Source organism: Parus major, chromosome 1 (genome assembly GCF_001522545.3).
Source record: "Parus major isolate Abel chromosome 1, Parus_major1.1, whole genome shotgun sequence".
Lineage (NCBI taxonomy): Eukaryota > Metazoa > Chordata > Aves > Passeriformes > Paridae > Parus > Parus major.
The window spans coordinates 9,953,702-9,973,807 of NC_031768.1; the positions used below are offsets into that span (position 1 = coordinate 9,953,702).

The 20,106-nt window shown below is 33.9% G+C and overlaps 1 protein-coding gene across 12 annotated transcripts in view; it reads left to right on the forward strand.

The window, feature by feature from the left end:
• The window catches only part of DMD (dystrophin), a 1,134,919-nt gene that overhangs the window by 449,286 nt on the left and 665,527 nt on the right, over positions 1-20,106 (forward strand). For all 12 annotated transcript variants that reach the window (XM_015620877.3, XM_015620912.3, XM_015620930.3 and 9 more), the window contains 4 exons: positions 2,181-2,282; positions 2,403-2,510; positions 8,006-8,185; positions 14,042-14,217. In XM_015620877.3, the coding sequence (XP_015476363.1) occupies positions 2,181-2,282; positions 2,403-2,510; positions 8,006-8,185; positions 14,042-14,217 (566 nt within the window). The remainder of the gene's footprint in view (positions 1-2,180; positions 2,283-2,402; positions 2,511-8,005; positions 8,186-14,041; positions 14,218-20,106) is intronic.

Sequence of the window (20,106 nt, forward strand, 5' to 3'; positions counted from 1 at the left end):
TTTATAAAATAAGCTCTTAGTTGCAGGCTTACAGTACATTATTCAAGTAAAGGCTATAAGAAAAGACATTTTTTTAACAGGAGGGCATTTTATTTGTTAGTATGGATTCAGTCAATTTCTCTGAAAATTGGTTTTCCCAAGTGTTAGGATCACTTGGAACAGTCTGAGTTTCTGGGCATCACACAGGCTACTCTTTGATGTGAGTAGAGAATTAAAGTTGAGCACCATGAGATTTAGTATAATAACTACTTTATAAATAACAGCCCTGACATGATATTTCAAACTTGAAACTTCATGTCTAAAATCCATTCAACCAAAAAGTGTATCTTGTTCTCATGGTTGTTATGGCTTCTCATGAGAAATAACTAGATTTAAGGTATTTCACAGAATCAGCACTTTTAGCAGTGCTGTTACTTGGTCATTTTGCTTACTTTGTTAAAATAAAAGATCTTGTCAAATTATTGAGGAGAAAAAAAAAGGTTTTGTGGCTCTGAAATCATATGCTAAAAATGGTACTTCATATTAACTTTTTGCTGTGCAAATCAATATATTTCTCAGAGTTATTGCAGAGCCAGGTATTTGATCTTGTTCTCTCGAGGTTTTGGTGTTTTCAAGAGGACCAAACAAAAAATACTTTTGATGGTGTACCATAACCATCAATAATGATTACTAATCATCAATATCAATATCATTAATTGATGGAAATGTTATTGTAGTTGTTGAAAGAAAATTGTTTTTTTCATGGCAATCATTAAGAAAAATCAGGGTGTGAGCTATTTAAAAGTTGCTCTGGTATAAGGATTTTTATAAAATAGCTGTGAGGAAAGATATGCTTATGATTTTTGAACTAGTAATCAAAAAGGTGAAAAATATTCAATTAAATATTTTTATGATTTTAGTGTCCACTAAATGGAAAATTGTATCTGCTGATTTTTTACTGTGACATAAAACTGCTAACGCAACAAATTCAGATGGCATTCTGAAATTTTATCTTCCATATCCTAGGAAGTGAAACTTAATTTTTTTCGTTCTGGTAGAAAATACAGCTCTAATTTTAATTGTGATTTTAAGAATTCACTATTTGGATGCTACAGCTTTGATAAAATTAAATGACTATCTCTATGCAAAATACATAAATACAAAATATATAGCATCACATAATATCTCAAATTATAAGTGACCCATAAGGGTCATTAAGTAAATAATCAAATAAGGAAAAAGGAAGAAACTATTATCTTTTTGTCAGAATTTTCTTTTGAAGTAGATGAAAAATTAGGAACATAGCAGTAGTGTAGAGTAGCTTTCAGATGTTTATATGTAATTTATCTAATTTTTTTATTTTAATTTTGGGGCAGCTGAATAAATTGCATTTAATGTCCAGGGGTAATTAAGTCACTATAAATATAAATTTATAAATAAATAATTAAGTCACTATTGCAGTGAAGTTTTTTATCATCAACTAAAATAAGGGAGAAGAGAATAAGATGGTTGGTGTTTTGTGTAATTTAAATACATACAGAGTAGCACATGCTACAAACACCTGGGAAACCTCAGTGGGATTTGTGCTAGTGTGTGCTAGGAATTTTATAAGGGTGGGGTTTTTTCCCACTGCAATATTTTAAAAAAGGTAAGAGCTTTGACCAGCTGTACTGATAATGTAACTTAAAAGCCAATTTTTAATTTTTTTAATTTTTTTATTTTTTTTTTTTTTAGGTAAGAGCTTTGACCAGCTGTACTGATAATGTAACTTAAAAGCCAATTTTTAATTTTTTTAATTTTTTTATTTTTTTATTTTTTGCTTTGACCACATCTTTGGCCATTGTGTTTAAGTTTCAAGTAGTTTTGTGTTGGTCATCTTAAAATTTTGAAATAGTTTAGGTTTTTGAACGTGTAGTACTAGAGATTAGAAACTGTTAGAAAACTGTAGATTAGTATTAAAATATTCTATGTTTAGATCTATTGGTTTCCCTATTCTCTCCATTTTGGTTCTATTTCAAATGGTTGTAAAATCTATTTCTGTGTGATATGCAACATATTTTAAGGCCATATGCCTGAGAGAAAAGTGAATAAGGAAAATGTTTCCATAACAAACTTGGAATGCCATAGGGAAAACATGTTTTCTCATTTAGGAAGAAAAAAGTTAACAAATGCAAAACTTCTTTGTGTTTCTTTCTCTCCAGCACTTTGGAAAACGGTGGGCAGCCATCTGTAGGTGGACAGAAGAACGGTGGGTCCTTCTGCAAGATATCCTTCGCAAATGGCAGCATTTTGCAGAAGAGCAGGTGACTTTTTAAGTTCTAAATTGGAATGCTCTTCAAAACATTATAGGAAATATAATAATATATTACATATATAAATACATACAGGAAAGGCCTGACTTTTTCTCTCCAATTTTATTTCAGTGCCTTTTTGATGCATGGCTTACTGAGAAAGAGGATGCTGTGAGCAAAATTCATACAACTGGCTTTGGAGATCAGAATGAAATGCTGACCAATCTAAGCAAATTAGCTGTATGTATTTTTCATTCTTCTGTTTTATGTTCAGCTTCCTTAATCTGAGTCTGCATGCACAGGCTTTACCCTGCTCTCAGACTGTACAGTTTGACAGAATATCTATTTCATACTTTAGGGGATGGGCTTTTCCTCCTGTGGATGGAATAGGTTGGTCTTGCTGATAAAGGAACCACTAGATAGAGATGCTTTTCTTGGTTGCATCTTCAGTCAAAAGTTCATGAAATAAAACAGCATTTGGGTGTTTTAAAAATATGTATGCTTTTATAGTGAAAGTTTCTTTGTTGCTAGTGTTGATGTGCATATTGCATGTGAGACTATATATACATACATGCCAAGGAATATGGATGTGAGTACTTATCCTACAGCAAACCCTGTCATACATTCCTTGAAGTTGAAAAAGCTGAAGGCTCAAAAGTTATGAAATGTTGAAATCAGTGATGCTTTACAACTGTACCTCAACATCAGAAATGCAGTTTCATGCACAAAACTCATCCTTTTCACCATGTTCTCCACCTCACTCTTCAGCAAATTCTCCACCATGCATGGTCTTTGTGGAAGGGATGCAGGTCTGGCTGTGCCTGTAGAGGTAAAAAACTTGTGGCAGCCTAGACTTGGCAATGGCTTTACAGCAGTAGGACCTTTGTAAAGAAAATGATATAGTATGTGCTATTTCTGTATGTAATGATGACTGCCTAGCATTTAGGGGAAAAGAAAAAGTCATGTCTATGCTTTGGTTAAAATAGGTGAAATATTGCTTTATTAGGAACAAAACTGGTAATCTTTTCAGGCATGACTATTTCTTTATTATTAATTAGCTATTGTTAATTATTAAGTAATAAATATGGCATCTCAATTCATTATATATTGTTCATTACATTTTTTTACTGGAATACGTATCTAGGTTACAGGTAGCTAAGGCTGAATCTTACATCTTTAAAAATTAATTTAGGATTTGCATCCTTCTCATCATTCTGTATTAAAAGTAGAAACATTCAGGCTTTGAGTTGATAAAAATACCATGATGTTTCTGAAGTTTAGTAACTATGATATTTCTAAAATGTACTCTATTTTATCCTCACATACACAAATTTATACAGCTTAAGAAAAAACCAACTTACAGACTGATTGTTCTGTTGTAGGTGGTCCAGAATTTTTGGTGGATGTTTCTTCAATTCATAGAATGACTCAGTAGTTAATTTAAGAACCAAAAGATTGATTTTCAGCATAATCTTGAGATGCTAATTATTATACTAACACATATAGGTTTGTTTGTCCTTTCCCTTCTTACTCCTTCTGCAACTCCTTAGGGGTTAATAAAAAATATGCACTTTGAAACAGAGACTTGGATTTTGATTAAAGATCACTTAGGATTAAGTAATCTTCTTTGTAAAGGAAGGAAAAAATGTCTCTGCCTCAGTGTATATGCTTGAAAATTCTACCAATCTGACTTGTGAGCAATCTTGAAGCTGACTTCAAGCCAGGCTTTTAATGTGTCATGGATTAGAGACAGCTCAGGATGCTTTAGAGTACCTTCATGAAGAAAAATGTATTACAAGAAATTCAAATTTATTCCAAAAATGTGTACTTTTGTATTTCAGAAGGTTGCTAGAGGAGATAGGTACAGAGGGTTGAAATGTTTGCCACAAATTGTGAAGTAGCAGACTATTAAGGGTTTGCAAGTGTTAAAGATAGGGCCAGTTTACCTTTCATATTGATATTGGTATTGAAAATATGATGTTAAACATTTTTATAGTATTTTCACAAGTTTCATTAATGAACTCTTATGAAGTTAAAATTATGTTAAAATTATGCTGCCAGTTTAAATTGTTAAGCATTATTGTCATGAAATAATGCAGGTCTTGCAGGAAACTGAGTGAACAACATAAAATAGTAAATAAAATGAGTTTTCCGTAGCCCTGAACCTCAACAAGAGTCATGTCATCCTTAACAGAGCAGGTGGAGTTAATTAATTGCAATTTAATTTTTTTTACACATGAATAACTTTTGATCTTTTTAGAAAGAAGTTTCATAATGCAATAGTCTAGGTATTTAAATGGTGGTATGCTAGAAGTGTCTCTTTAGCGTCTTTGATTTCAAGCAGAAAAGTAGCTTTTACTTTTGAAATTCCCTCTATCAAGTTTCAGACCTAGTAGCAATCATTTCCAAATTCCAGTGATATGTTTTTACATTTACACAATTCCCAATTGCTAGAAGTTTTTTGTATGACAATTTACTATTTTAGTCTTGTCTGAACCTTTGGGGATTTGTATTAATGTATCAGCCACATGTTTTTTTGCAGGGAATGGATTCTCCTCTTGGACTGACTTTTAGAAATAGGGAAAAATAGGATCAGTCCTGACCCTGACTTGCATGTCTTCTGGCATATTTTGTTTTGACATGTGTTTGAATGTAGTAGAGGAGAAGCTGTCACCAAGGATCACTCTTATAATTAGGTTTGAACTGTAAAAACAAGTCTGTGAGGGAATAAAAATGTATCTTTTCACTTAGAATAAATTTTTTTTTAACACTACAGTATCTTGATCTCTCAGTTGTCCAGTCATTTCCAGCAAGAACTTACAGCTTTTTTTTTTTTCCTGTTAGACTTTAAGAATTTTAAGTTTGATACTGTAATATGGCATAAGATCTTCCATCCTTTGTTTTCTGCCTCATATGCAGAACTTTGCCAGATTATGGTTGTGTTCTTTAGACAGTCTCTTTTACTGGAAGGAATTTTCTGAAGCCAATTTATTAAAACATTTGGCATTGTGACTGTTGATTTGAAATTATACAACCCTCCTACAAGGCCCTAACCATTCTGAAGTTACTGTTGTGAAATGGGTCTGTTGAGATATTGTTCACAGTAGGAAATAAACTTGACTTTTATCTCACATTAATGCCCACGGACTGGAGACTGCTCCAGTGTGGGCTCTCCACAGGGTGATAATTTCCTTCAGAGCACATCTGCCTGTTCTGGTGTGGGGTCCTCCACAGACTACAGTTTATTTCAATGGATTTATTCAGTATTGTATGTGAAAATTTATCTTCTTTGTCATCAGCTCTCTTCTGGGATCTTCCTTGTTTAAAGGTCAGAAAAACAGTTTAGTGGGTAGTTGCTCTACTTCTTAAAATAGTTCCCTAAAACAACTGACCTTTTTGTTTTGATTTCTTTTGTTTGTTTGTTTTTTTAATTTTCCACCCAACATTTGTTCACTGACTCTATAATTTACTCTTTAATTCTTACATAAGGTGTAGGGTGAAACAGAGCATGGACTGAGCTGGAAGATGTGATGCACTGAGAATGTAGAACTGAGGTGGAATTTTGAGGTGAAAATCCATGTATGGCAAAGGCTTGATAGATTCTTTTCATGTCTAGGCCTACATTTTATAGTCTGTAAAATGAAGTTTTCATATTTCAATTTTTTGGGTTTTTTTGGTAAAAAATACTGAAAGCTATTGCAAAGGTGTACAAGATCTACCTCTACATATTTATAGTATATATTACATTAATATAGAGTTAAATATTTTCTTTCTTCACTTAATGTTTTTTGGGTCTTTTTTAAATATAGTAAATAAGTTAGATATTACACTACTTTTGACTGGAATAAATTTCTTTGCAGCTGAAAACTAACTTTACAGTGGGTGGTGCTGGTTAGACTATTACAGTGAACAAAGTAAGTTTTTTGATCTTTAAGGAAAAGAAAAAAAGCAAGAACTAAAAACTTAAAACCCCCAAAATAGAACCACATTACCAAAAATATGGAAATCACTTTATAATGTTCAAATATCAGGGTTTACAGCATGTAGTTGAAGTTATGAGAGATATATTTGATAATTAATTTCATAAAGCAAACTACCATGTCTTGCCTTTCAAACTGGGAAATTACATATTTTACAGTTATTATTATTATTTTAGGTCTCTTCTTGTACTGGAAAAAAACCTCAGAGTATATTTTTGGTTATTGTGGCCCATTGACAGGTTTTTAATGAAGAAATGTGAAAACAGAATCTCCCAGTATAGTTTTCCAGATTGACTGTAGCTGTCACAAAACCATATTAAGTTGCAGTGAGCAGTATCTTAAAAAAAAAAAAATTAACATTATTCTTTTTGTAGTGTTTCACTTCCTGCTTGTGCTGCAGGTATCTGGGATTGATGCTGAGCTCACAAGTGTGTTATACAGCTCTTGTGGGCTGGGATGATTGGAAATCAAACATTGCTCTTCAGAACTAACTAATGTTTCACAGGATGCCATTTGTTATTATTCCAGTCAGTGTATGGTGGCCTCCACATGAGCTTTTTCTGACGCTGTAGGCGTAAAAAAAGGTCAAATATAGCAGTGCTTGAAATTTAACATGCTAAACTGGTTTGCATCTACTTTCCTCCATCTGTTAGGTCTCCTACCTCTCTGAAAAGAGATTCTTCAAAATAGTTAGCTTCTACTTTTCAGGGATAGATCAATTTGAATTTTGATATTAACTGTACCTAGCATTACTAACTATGATGTTTCAGATCAAACCTGATGAGAAAGAGTACTGATTACAAAGACAATGAATCTTTCTTTTGCTGAATTGTATTTTTAATTACAATTTTGGACTATTATCATATACTGTAGGAAAGTATATGTAGACTAAATTCTGTTGTCTAACCACTTGTTTGATTATTCCTTTCATGCCTTGGGTATTAGAATGCAATCCACTACTGCATAGGAAGTCCAAAATTTGGCCATGGTTAGTAGGATTAGGGTGTAGAGAATGAATGTTTAAGGAATGGAAGTCAGTGAAGTAAACCAGTTAAAGTTTTAAAAGGTAAACACAGGTAAGGGCTGGAGCTCTGGATGCCCCTTGGATCTGTAAATAGCCATTTCACAGGCAGGTTTGCATGTATAGATCTCAGGAGTATCAAGGTCCCTTGGCACAGTGTGCTTTGTGTTTTTGTGTGTTTGGGTTCTTTGTTTTGGGGGTGTTGTGCTTTTTTGTTGTTTTTTGGGGTTTTTTTGTTTGTTTGTTTTAATTTTGGGGTTTTTTATTTGTTTGTATGGTTTAATCCTTGTTTGGGATCAAATATTACTTTTCTAGGAAACTTTTTTTTCAATATGCAGTATATAACAAAATACTTTGTAACTTTAAAGAAAGATTGTTTGACATGTTGATAAAGTTGTCAACATTGGTGCAGTTTTAAGGTTATTCCTGTAACACAAGTGTTAGCTTTTTGATTCATGTCATCACCTGAAGCCTGCTGTGAAGTTTGGAGTTTCTCCACCTGCTGTGTTATGTTGCTATGTAAGCTCTACCAGCAGTTTTTATGGAAACAACATCATGAAATTACAGGAACTCTTACCCATTTTCAGCTCTTTCTGATATTCTCCTTATTATTTTTCTTCTAAGTTTGTTGGTTTTCTTTTTTGTGGGTGTTTTCATTTGGGTTTTTTTGATTTTTTTGTTTTGTTTTTTTTTGTATGAATGTGTGTTCTTCCTTCTGTTACTTTGTTTAACAGATCCTAAAAGGAGATCTAGAAATGAAAAGGCAAATGATGAGTAAGCTGAAGTTGCTCAGCCAAGATCTGCTTGTAGCTGTGAAAAATAAAGCAGTGGCTCAAAAGCTGGAAAGTCGTCTTGAAAATTTTGCCCAGCGCTGGGAAAGCCTTGTGCAGAAGGTGGAGAGCAATTCTAAACAGGTTTGTAAAAAACAGTTTTATCAGTTTGTGACAATCAGATCCTTTTACAGTCAAATGCTTGAAGTAGTTCTGGTGCTGTTTGTCATCTTGTTTTAATTTTTTCCCCTGCATTATTGCTTAAGACATTTTTTATTTTTAGGACATCATAATACAACTGTAATATAGCTTTCCAGAATTTTATTTATCTCCTTCGTTTTTAATCTCTCTTTATAGTTTTGATTACTTTCTTGGGTTGTTTACTATGTTTTCAGGGATGATACAAACCATAATGAAAATACTTTTCCAGTTAATTTATTTTTAACCTGCAATAACATTAACATTTTTTTATAGCTGTCTCTGTGAAACAACACATAGTCTGAAATTAGTTCAAGAACTGTCTACTATTTCAAGTGGAATCTTTTTTCAACATTAAAAGTTAATAAATAATTGTTATTTTACTTATGCATAAGATAGGCTTTTTATCAGGTTAAAAAGTGAGACTATAAAAAGAGAAATTTCTTGGAAAAATAAAGAAATCAATCTATACCTGTAACTAAAATTTCCAATGAAAAAAATACAACTTGCTACTATTTTGATCACTTAATTAACTGTAATATATTAAATAAAAGAAATTGAGGATTTAAACCAGGTAACAAAATTCAGTGCTCTGGTGTATTAACCAAACCCATATCCAACTATTTTACCTAGACATCTTATTGGCATCTCTTTCTTACTGGATTTAAACCCAAACCATCTCCCTTTTTTCCATTTTATTATCTTGCTAATACTGGGTTATGTTTGAGTTGTTATTGTATGACTGGTAAAAAGGAAATGGATATTAAGGCTTTTTAATTAGAGCTGAATGTTACAGCAGGTATCTCTGTCCTGTCCATACAGGTCTCTCACAGTTCTGGTCAGTTTGATTAAATTCCCTTTAATGCTGCCCTTTTCTGTTGCACTCTACCAAATTATGTTTGGGTAATTAAAGAAAAGCTGCTGTACTTCATGTAGTAATCTGAATCCCTCTTAGTAACCTTGCTTTCAACTCATACTTTAATATTTTAGTTTGCTCTGTGATAGTTAGAAAAAGCAGCTGAAGTTGAAAAAATCAGTTTGAGAGAATATAAGGGAAGAAAATGGGGGACGGGCACAATTTCACTTGGAAAAGCCATGTTGTGTATGCAGCATTTAGAGGCTGAAAATAAGATTTAATTACAGTATATTTGCTGTAGAAAACCTTCTGTTTCAAAGCAGAGGAAAACTCCAGGGATTCATTTTTGAAATTGGGATAGCTAGGATCCCATGACTTGAAGAATTTGGTAAGTCACTCCAAATCGTTCAAGTCCTGGCAGATTGGTGATGGCTCCTAAATGAAGTTACAGGTTTTGAAAATGGAACTTAGATTACAGAAAATGAAGTGAGCAGCCCTGAGGTTGTCAACATAGATCAGCACAGCTGGGAGATGCTTTGGATTCCCAAAACAGTGTAGCTGTCCTATCATAGCAGAGCACACAGTGGATAAGCTTTTCCTCCAAGGAGAAGCTGCTGTGCTTGGGGCAGAAGTGATGTGCTGTCATGGGAATGCTGCTTCACCTTCTGGAAACATTGCACAGTCAGACCTGACTGAAGGACCAGTTCCTAAGGCACTGTTGCTCTGTTCAGATGTATCTTCTGTGAAATACTGATGGTGTACTTGTCACCCTGGGTTTCTGTCTAGGCAGGACAGATAATTTCAGTGAAGTTTTTACATGTATTCATTACAGAGCTCATTTATGTGTTTACACTGCAAGAAAAAATGCAAGATCTCACTATGTTCTCTAATAATGAGCTGAAGAGGAGGGGACTTTGAAGAGGGTGAAAACCAGAATATTTTCCACTAAAATCTATCAGAAAATGTATGTTTTATTCATCAAGCTTAGATATTGCCTTAAAAATTAACTTTACATGGTTTAGTGGTGGACTTGGCAGAGTGAGGTCAATAGTTAAACTCAATGTTTTTAAATGTCTTTTCCAACCTACAGGATTCTATGATTAATAATTTTGGACCCTCATAATTGCATTTTTGTCCTTAGTTATTTCCCCTCTTAATAAAGTGTCACCAAATGATTAACTTGTTAACAAAATAAGAAATTAAATGGAAGATGCAACCTCAGGCTCTGTTCAAAGATGATTCTCCAACTAGACATATAAAGTAGTTATAAATCCCAAAGGAAAAGTGTGGAAAGTAGAATGTGAGTTCTCCCACATTGGGCTGAATTAATTGCTCTTGAATTCAAGCATCTAATCAGAACACATGGCTGAAGCTCCTGTTACAAATGACTGGATGGCAAGGGTGTGTGTGAGAGAGAGAGAAATCTAAAAAGCAGTTTGTCCTCATCGTGAAAATGTCAGCTTTCCTTCACTGACCACACAGTGGAATCAAGGACAAGGACAGCTTGCTTAGGCTAGGTGAGGAGCTTCCAGAAGCTCTAAAAGCAGTTTTGCTGAGTACATTATGCTCCACTATATTGTACTGGAAAATCTTTCCAAACTAAGGAAAACACTATTCCTCATCTGAACTTCCCCACTCACAGAGATAAATTTCATCAAAGAACAGATGACAGCTCCAAAAGTGAGTGTAAAGGAAAATTATGAGTTTATCAGGACAGAGGGCATTTCCAAAGACAGTAATAAATGTTGGCATTAAAGGAAGGCTGCTGTATAAATGAGAAATAAAATGTCATAAAACTACTGAAGTGCTATACACACATTGTACATATGTTTGCCTATAGATGATGAAAAAGATTTGAATCTGTCTGCTTGGAAAAGAGATGACTTTTAACATGTTTTGAAGATGGGCTTGATGTGAAATTGCAGGCAAGCATTGTATTTTGAAAGCCTTTTAAAATGCAGTCTTGTGAGTCACCTTAGCCCTTTACATATGATTTTCTAGTGGGTTAAAGCTCTAGTCTATATTGCCCCTTCTCAGAATCCCATTTGCTATTCAGGGACTGAGAGGGATGAAGAAAATACAGAGTTATTATTTTCACCATCCTTGAATAATACATGAAACACACCACTTTGGTGATTAAAATATGTTTGGATTTTTGGGTTTATTTTGGTTCTTTTTTTTTTGGTTTTTTTTGGGGGGGGGGTTATTTTTCTTTTGTTTGGGTTTTTTGTGGGGTTGTTTTGTTTTTGTTTGGTTGGGGCTTTTATTGGTTTTGGGGTATTTTTGTGTTTGTTTGCTTGTTTTGCTTTTCCTTTTTTTTTTTTTTTTACCAGGTAAGCCAATAAAAATTACCTCTTTTTTGTTATTACTAATATTTCTAACAATTGTGCTTTTCACACTAAAGTGTATGCAGTTTAAATGTGAACCAGCTCCATCTTGCACAGTAAGGCTGCAGTCTACCTTTTATCCTTACCCTGTCTCTAATTAGAATAATTATAAACTTCAATTTTGCATCTCCATTCTCCTTTTGAAGAACACAGTATTTAACCTCCACTCCTGTTGATTAAGAATGAAAAATAGTTTTTTATTGTTTTCACATTCAAATCATGACCCCCCTCAGCATCATGCTTTGACTGCTCTGAGCAGTGATTGTGGTGCCAGCTCTGGAAGAGCAGTTCCCCATCCCAGCTGAAGCTGCTGCTCCTGTAATTGCTATTATGCTGCAGATAATTCCTACAGTGCCCTAGCTGTGGTTTATTCTGTGTTACACCTTCTTCACTGGAAACTCTGCCCTGGTATTGATTAGCAAATGAAAACATGGCAGGATGTGACCCTGGGTGTCCTAAACATCATCCTATCATTGATTTTTGGATAAAACAGAGTGTAATAAGAATTTTTTGAGAAGAGGAAAGAGAGACAGAGAGACTGTATAGTTATATAATAGGCAAGAAATTCTTTCTGTTCTTATGTGTGATCAGCTCAGGGAAAGATGACATCAGGTTCTATCCTCAAATGTCATGGAACCCTACATATCAGAAGCTTTAACTTGCTTTTCCTTCTGCCCTCTAATTAATTAAAATAAAATGGAAAATAATGCTGTATAGAGTTTCAATAAAAATATGTATGGAAATGCTGACTTAATACTGTCATGATTTCTGTGGGAAAAAAAAAATCAAAATCAATACAGCTTGTTGAAAGAACTAAAACAAGAATGTTACTACATAAAATTCTAGTGATTAAAAAGTCAACTGGGTGTTTTTCTCTTCCAAAGAATTTTGTAGTTCACACATTGCCTAAATCCCTGCAGGTCACAAGCAGCTTATTCAATTGACATAATTAATCCATATATTTTTTAAAAGTCTGCTCTGAATCTAAATTTTTTAGTCTTCTTAGTAGTCAAGAATCTTCTCGAAAACCTAGATAAGTGCCTGTTTCTAGAGGTGGAAGCACAGCATTGGGTTAACTGCTCTATGTAAGAAATACTGACAATTTACAGTGGGAAATCAATTCCCTACTAATCACTTCCACTGTCAGCCTGGAGTAAGAACAGGAAGACTTTTGCATAGAAGACAATGTGAAGAATTCAGCAGAGTTGGCAGGAATTTGTTGGGGCATTTTTTCAGGTTTCTTGGCTGTACTGTTATTGCTTGCTGGAAAGAGGCTGATTGCTAACAGTGTTTCCCTTTCCTTGTCATTCTATTTTTCGTTTTCGATGCAAGAAAACATTGTAGGAAAGGTGTTAGACCTGGTTGTCTCGTCATTGTTTACAGAAGCACTGTGTCTCAATAACAAAACTGACTCAATTCTCTTACTGAGTTGCTGATGCAAGAAGTAATAGTTAATTTATGTATGTGCTTATACTTCCATGGACTTTGAGATATTGGCATTTCTGTTATTGAATTGGAAACTCTAATTCTTACATATTAGCAAAAGCAAAGAAGCAGGGCTTTTCTGATGCACAACTTTTTTTTACTCCTGGTATAATTTTTTTTCTTTTATTTTCCATTTCACTGCCCTTAAACTGTGAGGTCGTCATTGGAGCTGTAACTAGAGCATTTTGACAAATGAGCCATCATCTGACAGAATCAAAAAAAGAAGTGGCCTATTTCTCATGAGTTAAAGGGTTTAAGAACAGCTGCCCACATCTGAGTTGGAAAATGTTATATGGAAAAAAGTAAATGGGCAGTACATGCACAAGCAGTGTGCAAACCAATAGGAACAAAAACTATTTCTCATCATTATTTTTTAATGCAGCTGAGCTATACAAAGGGGTTTTTTTCATATTGCTTGAGCAAAGCTAAATGCATTAGACAGGTAGTGTTTACAGTGTGTTACATACCATGGGTGTTACTATCTGCTGTGACCCCTAAATATTGTTTTTTTAATTACGGAATAAAACTGATGCAAATTAATTTGCCTTCTAGTGCATGTGTTCTAATTTGAGATTTCCAGCCAGAATGTTAACTACACTTTCATGCAAGTATATTATGGTGGATTACATTCTATCTGAATTTTTTTATAAATGGTAGGACTAATAATTGGTAATTTAGTGCTATTTTAATGTCTTTATCACCTCTCAAGGAGCAAATTTTTGGATTGGGGGCAGTCTGAAATTAATATTTAGTAATAGTAATATTTTATTTATTTTATATCATTCAATTCCATTGTAAAATTCCATTTATTTCTTTTCTTCATTCAGCATGGATTACAGGGAGCTATAAGTTCATTAGAATCCTTTCTGATTTTGATATTGGCTTTTGCAGATATCTTATTCACACAGCGTGAGTCAGATAAAACAAATCTTGGGTTGCGTGTAATGTTTTTTTCTGAAGGTCAGCCTGTGATCAGATGAGAGCAGTTTCTCATTATTTTCTATTGCTCCTCCAAACAATCTTTACCGAAGTCTTTCAAATAATGTATGACCTCTGTTTTTGTACTTCTCACAGATTTCGCAGGCTGTCACTACCACTCAGACATCACTAACACAGACAACTGTAATGGAAACTGTAACTATGGTGACCACAAGAGAGCAAATCCTGGTTAAGCATGCTAAAGAGGAACTCCCACCACCTCCACCCCACAAAAAAAGGCAACTCCTTGTGGATTCAGAAATTAGGAAGAGGTGAGGATCATCAAGAGACAGAGAGAGAATACTATAGAGTCGGGACAAAAATGCAAGAATAGTCATTTGACTGCAGTATTCTTCTGTATGCTATTTTGAGCTTAAAATTATATTTCTGTTCTCTTCTAGGGTACCAGCTGATTTTTATCTTTCTTTACTCAGCATGAGTTATGGATTATATTGTGCTTCTATTACACATGTTTAGCAGTATAGAATATTAATGATTAAATCAATTCTATCACACAGTAATTATAGTCAGTCCTTATGTATGGCATTGAGGGGATCCCACTTGACTAGGGTTTTGAAATGTGATGGGCAAGAAGTATCCTATTAATTCTAAGATTTTTATTCTTTAAGAAGAATTTTATAATAGTTAAAATACTAGTAATGGAGATACTGCCTTCTTTCTAAAGTTCATTGTATTCATCTGGGCTTATGGGTCAGGAGTAAAAATAGCAGAAATATAGCAGATCTGCAGAGGCAGTTAATATTTGGTGAAACATGCATTATTATTTTCAGATTTTTTTCAGGTGCAACTCAAGTACAAGTGGCAAGGGATTTTAAACTGATGCTGAACACTAGGTAAAGTCAGGAGAATACATTCTTATGTGTTTAAGCAGAATTGGCTCAAGCACTAAGTTTCTAAATGAGGTGCTAAGAAGGCAGATTCAAACATTCATTATAATGTTTTTTTGGAAACATATTTTGATATTCAGATAAACATGAGCTACAAGGTAACAGATTTGAGGACTGAAAAGGATGTGAAACTGCATTCAGTGTCTCATTTCTATAGACAATATCTTTTCTTAGTTCAAAATGTTTACCAGAACAAGTATTTTCTTGTAAAATAATGTTTCATTTATTAAGAAGAATGAAATATAGCAAGAATAGGAGAATCTGAAGAAATAAAAGTTTTAGGAATAATCTTACTTCATAAGGAAGCAACATGCAAGACTACTGTTATAAAAGAAAGCATTAACTTTGTTAAAACTAAATCAAGTAGGATGATTTTTTTTCAAACCTATTTTTTTAATTCTTCAAGAAAATTGTTGCTATATGCAGATTATAAAACTGGAGACCAATTGGCATAGAAGTTCCTTTTTCAACTACAGTATATTTATTGTTAGCATATATTTTCCTTCTTGCTCATATTCTTTTAATTTGACTTGATACTGACAGTAAACTTGGCAGGGTACAACAGAATACCAATTTCATTCTCATCATGCAAGGATACTGCCTGAGAGGAGGAATTAGCTGGATTATGGGAATTGTTTTTGTTCCAAACTACCTTGGTGTATAGAAACTGATAATTGTGTTACTACAGTGCTTTCGCTGATGTCTGTCTAGAACACTGCAACTAAAGAGTTTATATATAAACCTGATTGATCCTTGGACAGAAAATAGGATGTATTATCAACTTTGAGAGTAGGATTGCTGTTAGATATATTACTGGTAGATCTGCTACCAAATTTACAGAGTGTTAATGATTTTTTACCATGCATACTAGGTTTCAGGGAGTTTTGATTTGTTTTAATGCTATCTAAAATATGTGCATTCACCATGTAATTTCTGTTGAACTTTTGGATAAGAGTCAAGATGGAACAATCTGTAGTTCTCAGTCTTTGCCTGGGATGAGTTTAGATAATTGAATAAGTTGTAGCTTCTTTTAGATATTTAAAATCAGAGTAATTTTCCTTTCTGCACAAGTTAGACTTTTATTTTGATCTGCTAGAAGAGAAATCTGACCTTCACAAGGAAAAAGGGAGTTAATTGTTTAATTCTCTAACTGCTGTGACTGTTACATCTGTGAGTGGACCTACATTTTGGGAATGTGCAAAGTAAATGTTGGAAATGTCCACAGCTCTGCAGAAGGATGAATGATGGTTGTATTATCTGAAGGCAGTGTTTCTCCATTCAGATGATCTTGTTGGAATTTCCAACTCAACAGAGAAAGCACCAAACCCCACAGTTTATTTACCTTTCATCTCTGGAAAGTCCAAGCAAGTGTTCTACAGTGGGTGGACCAGTCAGTAAATAGCTCCAGAAAAACACTTTGAGAATAAACTTTGGGGAAGAAGTTTCAGCTTAGAATAGCAGATTTTGTGATGGTTTTAATGAATATGTAAAAATGCAGTTTTGGAAATGAACACATTTTAAAGTATGCTGTTGTCTTACTCAAAACTAAGAAAATATAAATTTATACTAGACATAAGCATAATAATGGAAGAAGAAAGCTCATCTGAAAATTTGGGTGATCTGATAAGATATCTTTGTTCACTGGTAACTAGACACCTTTTTGATCAATATTTTTTTTTTTGATAGGAGAAAAAACATTGCATTCCCAAACAGCCAGGCCTTTATTTTCCAGGTGCACTGTGGCTACAAGATCTCTCAGGGGTTTATCTTTGTATTCAGTTGTAGCTGCACCCAAGGATAAACAAAGCCCATAGTGCTGCAGGCCTTTTGTTTTTTTTTCAAATAATTTAAAAGAATGGAGGTTCTCGACCTACCTCTCCTACATCACTCTATATTTTGTGTGTTTACAACCAAAATTTTCCCTGAGCACTTAATGACTACTAGTTAGATGGTTATGTACTCTTTAGTTTTGGTTTGATAAAAAAACCCTAACAATTACTGAAGGCTTGTCAGGACCTTGCAGAAGCTGGCTGCTTTCTGCAGTCACAGTAAAACACATTTCATGCTGCTGCTTGGTGTTTTTAGGCCTAGGAGGGAAAGACACATTGGGGGTTGAAGCTTTTTTGAGGTGGTGAATAATGATCCCAGGTTTTGCCAGCATCTTTCATCTGTTCTCAGACTTAAGTCTGAGTTGTTTCTGTAAAGGAGTATGCTTGAAGTAAATTCATCAGGCTCCATTGCCACAGGTTTGGAAGTATTTATTTTCACAGCTTCTCTGTGAACTAAATATTTTAGAGATACTAGATACTAAAGGAAGGAAGAGTAGTTTGAGTTTAGCTACTCAGTGAATATTGTATTAGGGCACTGGTAAGAGCACGGCCTTCAGTTACCAAACCAAGGAGGAAAAAAAAAAAACTATTATTAAGTTTGAAGCATCAAACTTTCTAGAATGCCAAGTGTTTTATCAGGATTGAAATTATAACAATCTCTGTTTAAACTGAAGAAATTAAGAAGAAGCAATTTGACTTGTAGACCAGTAACATCCACAGGACTGAATATCCCATTTCCATTGCTTTATTTACTGTGGCATGAATGCATGGGAAGGAAGCTGTTGATTTTTTCTTACCTCTTAAAGCAAGGTTTTGCCATGTAGTGGAGGAAAGCAGAGATAAGAACCAGATTACTTTTTTTATTATTATTTCTTCCCCCTCCATTCTCCCGCCCAAAATCTAAAACAGCTTCAGGACTAATTCTTCAAAATGTCAGAATAACTCAGGTGAGTTAAGTGCTATTGCTAGTCAAAGAAAAGCTCCTTTTCCCACAGGAATCAATTTAAAACTGAGACAGATAAAATACTTGGAGCTGTATAATAGGATCTTGAAAAGTATGTATTAAGCATTAGAGCTAGAGATAAATGTAACACAGCTGAGGTTATAGTATTTAAAAACCTGTAAATTGGAGAAAGGAATGCAAGTTAACATATTTATTTTCATGTTTTTTAATATTCTGGGAAAAACATATCACAGAAAAATCTGAAAACTACTCTGTTCATGCTAAGTTTTTAAATAGCAGACAAGTAAGAGCTGGTTAATATTTAGTTTAAACATGTTTGTAATATTAGTATGCTTAAATAACGACCAAAGATACCTTTCTTTGCAATTTGGTAAATATCTTTTTACATGCTTCCCTAAGGTTTTCAAGGAAATTCTACTTGTCATAAGGTTATTATTGGTATAATGTTAATCTGAAGATTTGAAAGAGACTCGATGCTCTTTGAAGAGCAAGGTGTGTTAAATCAGGATAGTTGCTCCACCTAGTGTTTTTTCTTTTCATTTAACAGCTGTTAGATGAACTTTTCAAAAGGAGATAAACTTGTTTGAAAATTATTATATTTGGGATTCTAATACTTCATTTTTAAGAAAAGTTTGGATTTTTCTAGAAAAAAAAATCAAAGGAAAAATTACAGTGACTTTTTATGGTATTTTTGATAGCTGTTGTTTCATATATCCTATTTCTCTGCAATGAATTATGTTAGGACTAAATGGTGACTGTTTAGCACTTTTACAGCCCCTCCATTGGGTTTTTTGACCTTTATTCTGTTACAGAATTGAAGCTTGTGCTCTGGTATTGTTATCTAATGATAGGTAACAAATTCAGAAAGAGGAAGGTCGTGTCTTCAATTTTCCTGGTGGTTTTTGATTTCATTATGTCTGTAGCCAATGCTAGAGGAAAGGAAAAGGTGACCAAGACACAGCAGAATAGTTTTCTGTTCCTTAGAGAGGGAATAATTAATGAGAATTTTCATTTGGAGTGTAAAAGTACGGCTATGTTGAGGTTTGTATACATGGGCACTTCCTAATGCTTACTAAGCATTTTTCCTTTATCCTTTTTGTGAGGTGAGAATTGGATTAGTGAAAAATAAACAGAATTTATATTCTCATTTAGCACCTGAAATTACCTGCAATATTATCAGAGTGGTACCAGTCAGTACTTGCTGCAGGCTGTGATGATTTGGTTTAAAAGTACTCTGATGGTTCTAGTGAAGTTTCTGTTGGAGATACATGCTTGGGATTGATTTATTTTTATTCTTTTTCATGCCCTGTATGCATTACAGGAATGCACTTGTCATAATGCTGATGAGGCTAAATTTAACAGTACCACAAACGTAGAGGGAGAGCCAAAATGTCATTCCAAAAGGATATAAAATTATTTTAAATCTAAACCTAAAACAGTAGGAAGGTAAAAATATTTGTTTGGCTAAATTTGCAGTTGAATTAGAAGAAAAACTCTATTTATCAATTAATGGCTCATCACCTATAAATACAGAGGAGGAAGAAAGACAGCAGGGAATTAGATCAGAATAATTCTTCCAATGGTCACCATGTGCTGTAAAGTTGTTCTTTGATATGGTCTAGGCAGCAAAGAGCTACCTGTTGAGAAAGACCTCTGGTGAGCTGGGGATTTCAGTCCAGACATGGAAATGAAATAATTCAGTGAAGTGGTTCTTGCATCAAAGTTGTATCATTCCCTGCCAACTCCATATGTTGGCAAATGGTTTTATGTCTGCCCAAGATTTGCAGTGGTGGCTGGCCCGGTGTGAATTTTGTTTGAGGAGGGAAGGAAACAAATGAGCAAAGGAAATTGTCAAGAAGTTTCTGTCTGTTAAAGAAAAAGTACTGAAACCACTGTTTGTCCGTGGTAGCAGTAGCATAGTAATGTGGTTTAAAGATTACATTTATTCAGTTTATGGCCACATGACAGGAAGATACTTCATGCCTCATTTCCTCTGTGAACTTGTTCAACACTGAATTTGTTTGTATATCTAATTTCTCAAAGTATATTTAAAACTCATCTTCATATTTTTAATCTATGCCAGTCACATATTCATGGAAAATTCTCCACAAATTGATTTTCTGGATCATCTTAAGCCATATTCCCACTTTAGATTCCCATTCCAAACTTTCTTACTAGATCACCATGTATTTGTTCTAAATTTACTCCTTGTTCTGGCTTTCCTTGTCTCTATTAAATACATGATAAACCTCACCTTGAGACATTTCACAGCTTAATTGCACCACAATTTTCTCTTTCTCTGCATAGAATTGCCAACCCAAATACTCAAAAGAGTAGGGTACTCTTGTCCTAGCAGAAGTCCCCTATCTGATAAAAAAAAAAAAAACTGAAAGAAATCACTAGATAAAAAGAGTTAATTTGTTTATATTTTACAATAAAAACAAATCTCCATTTGAACTG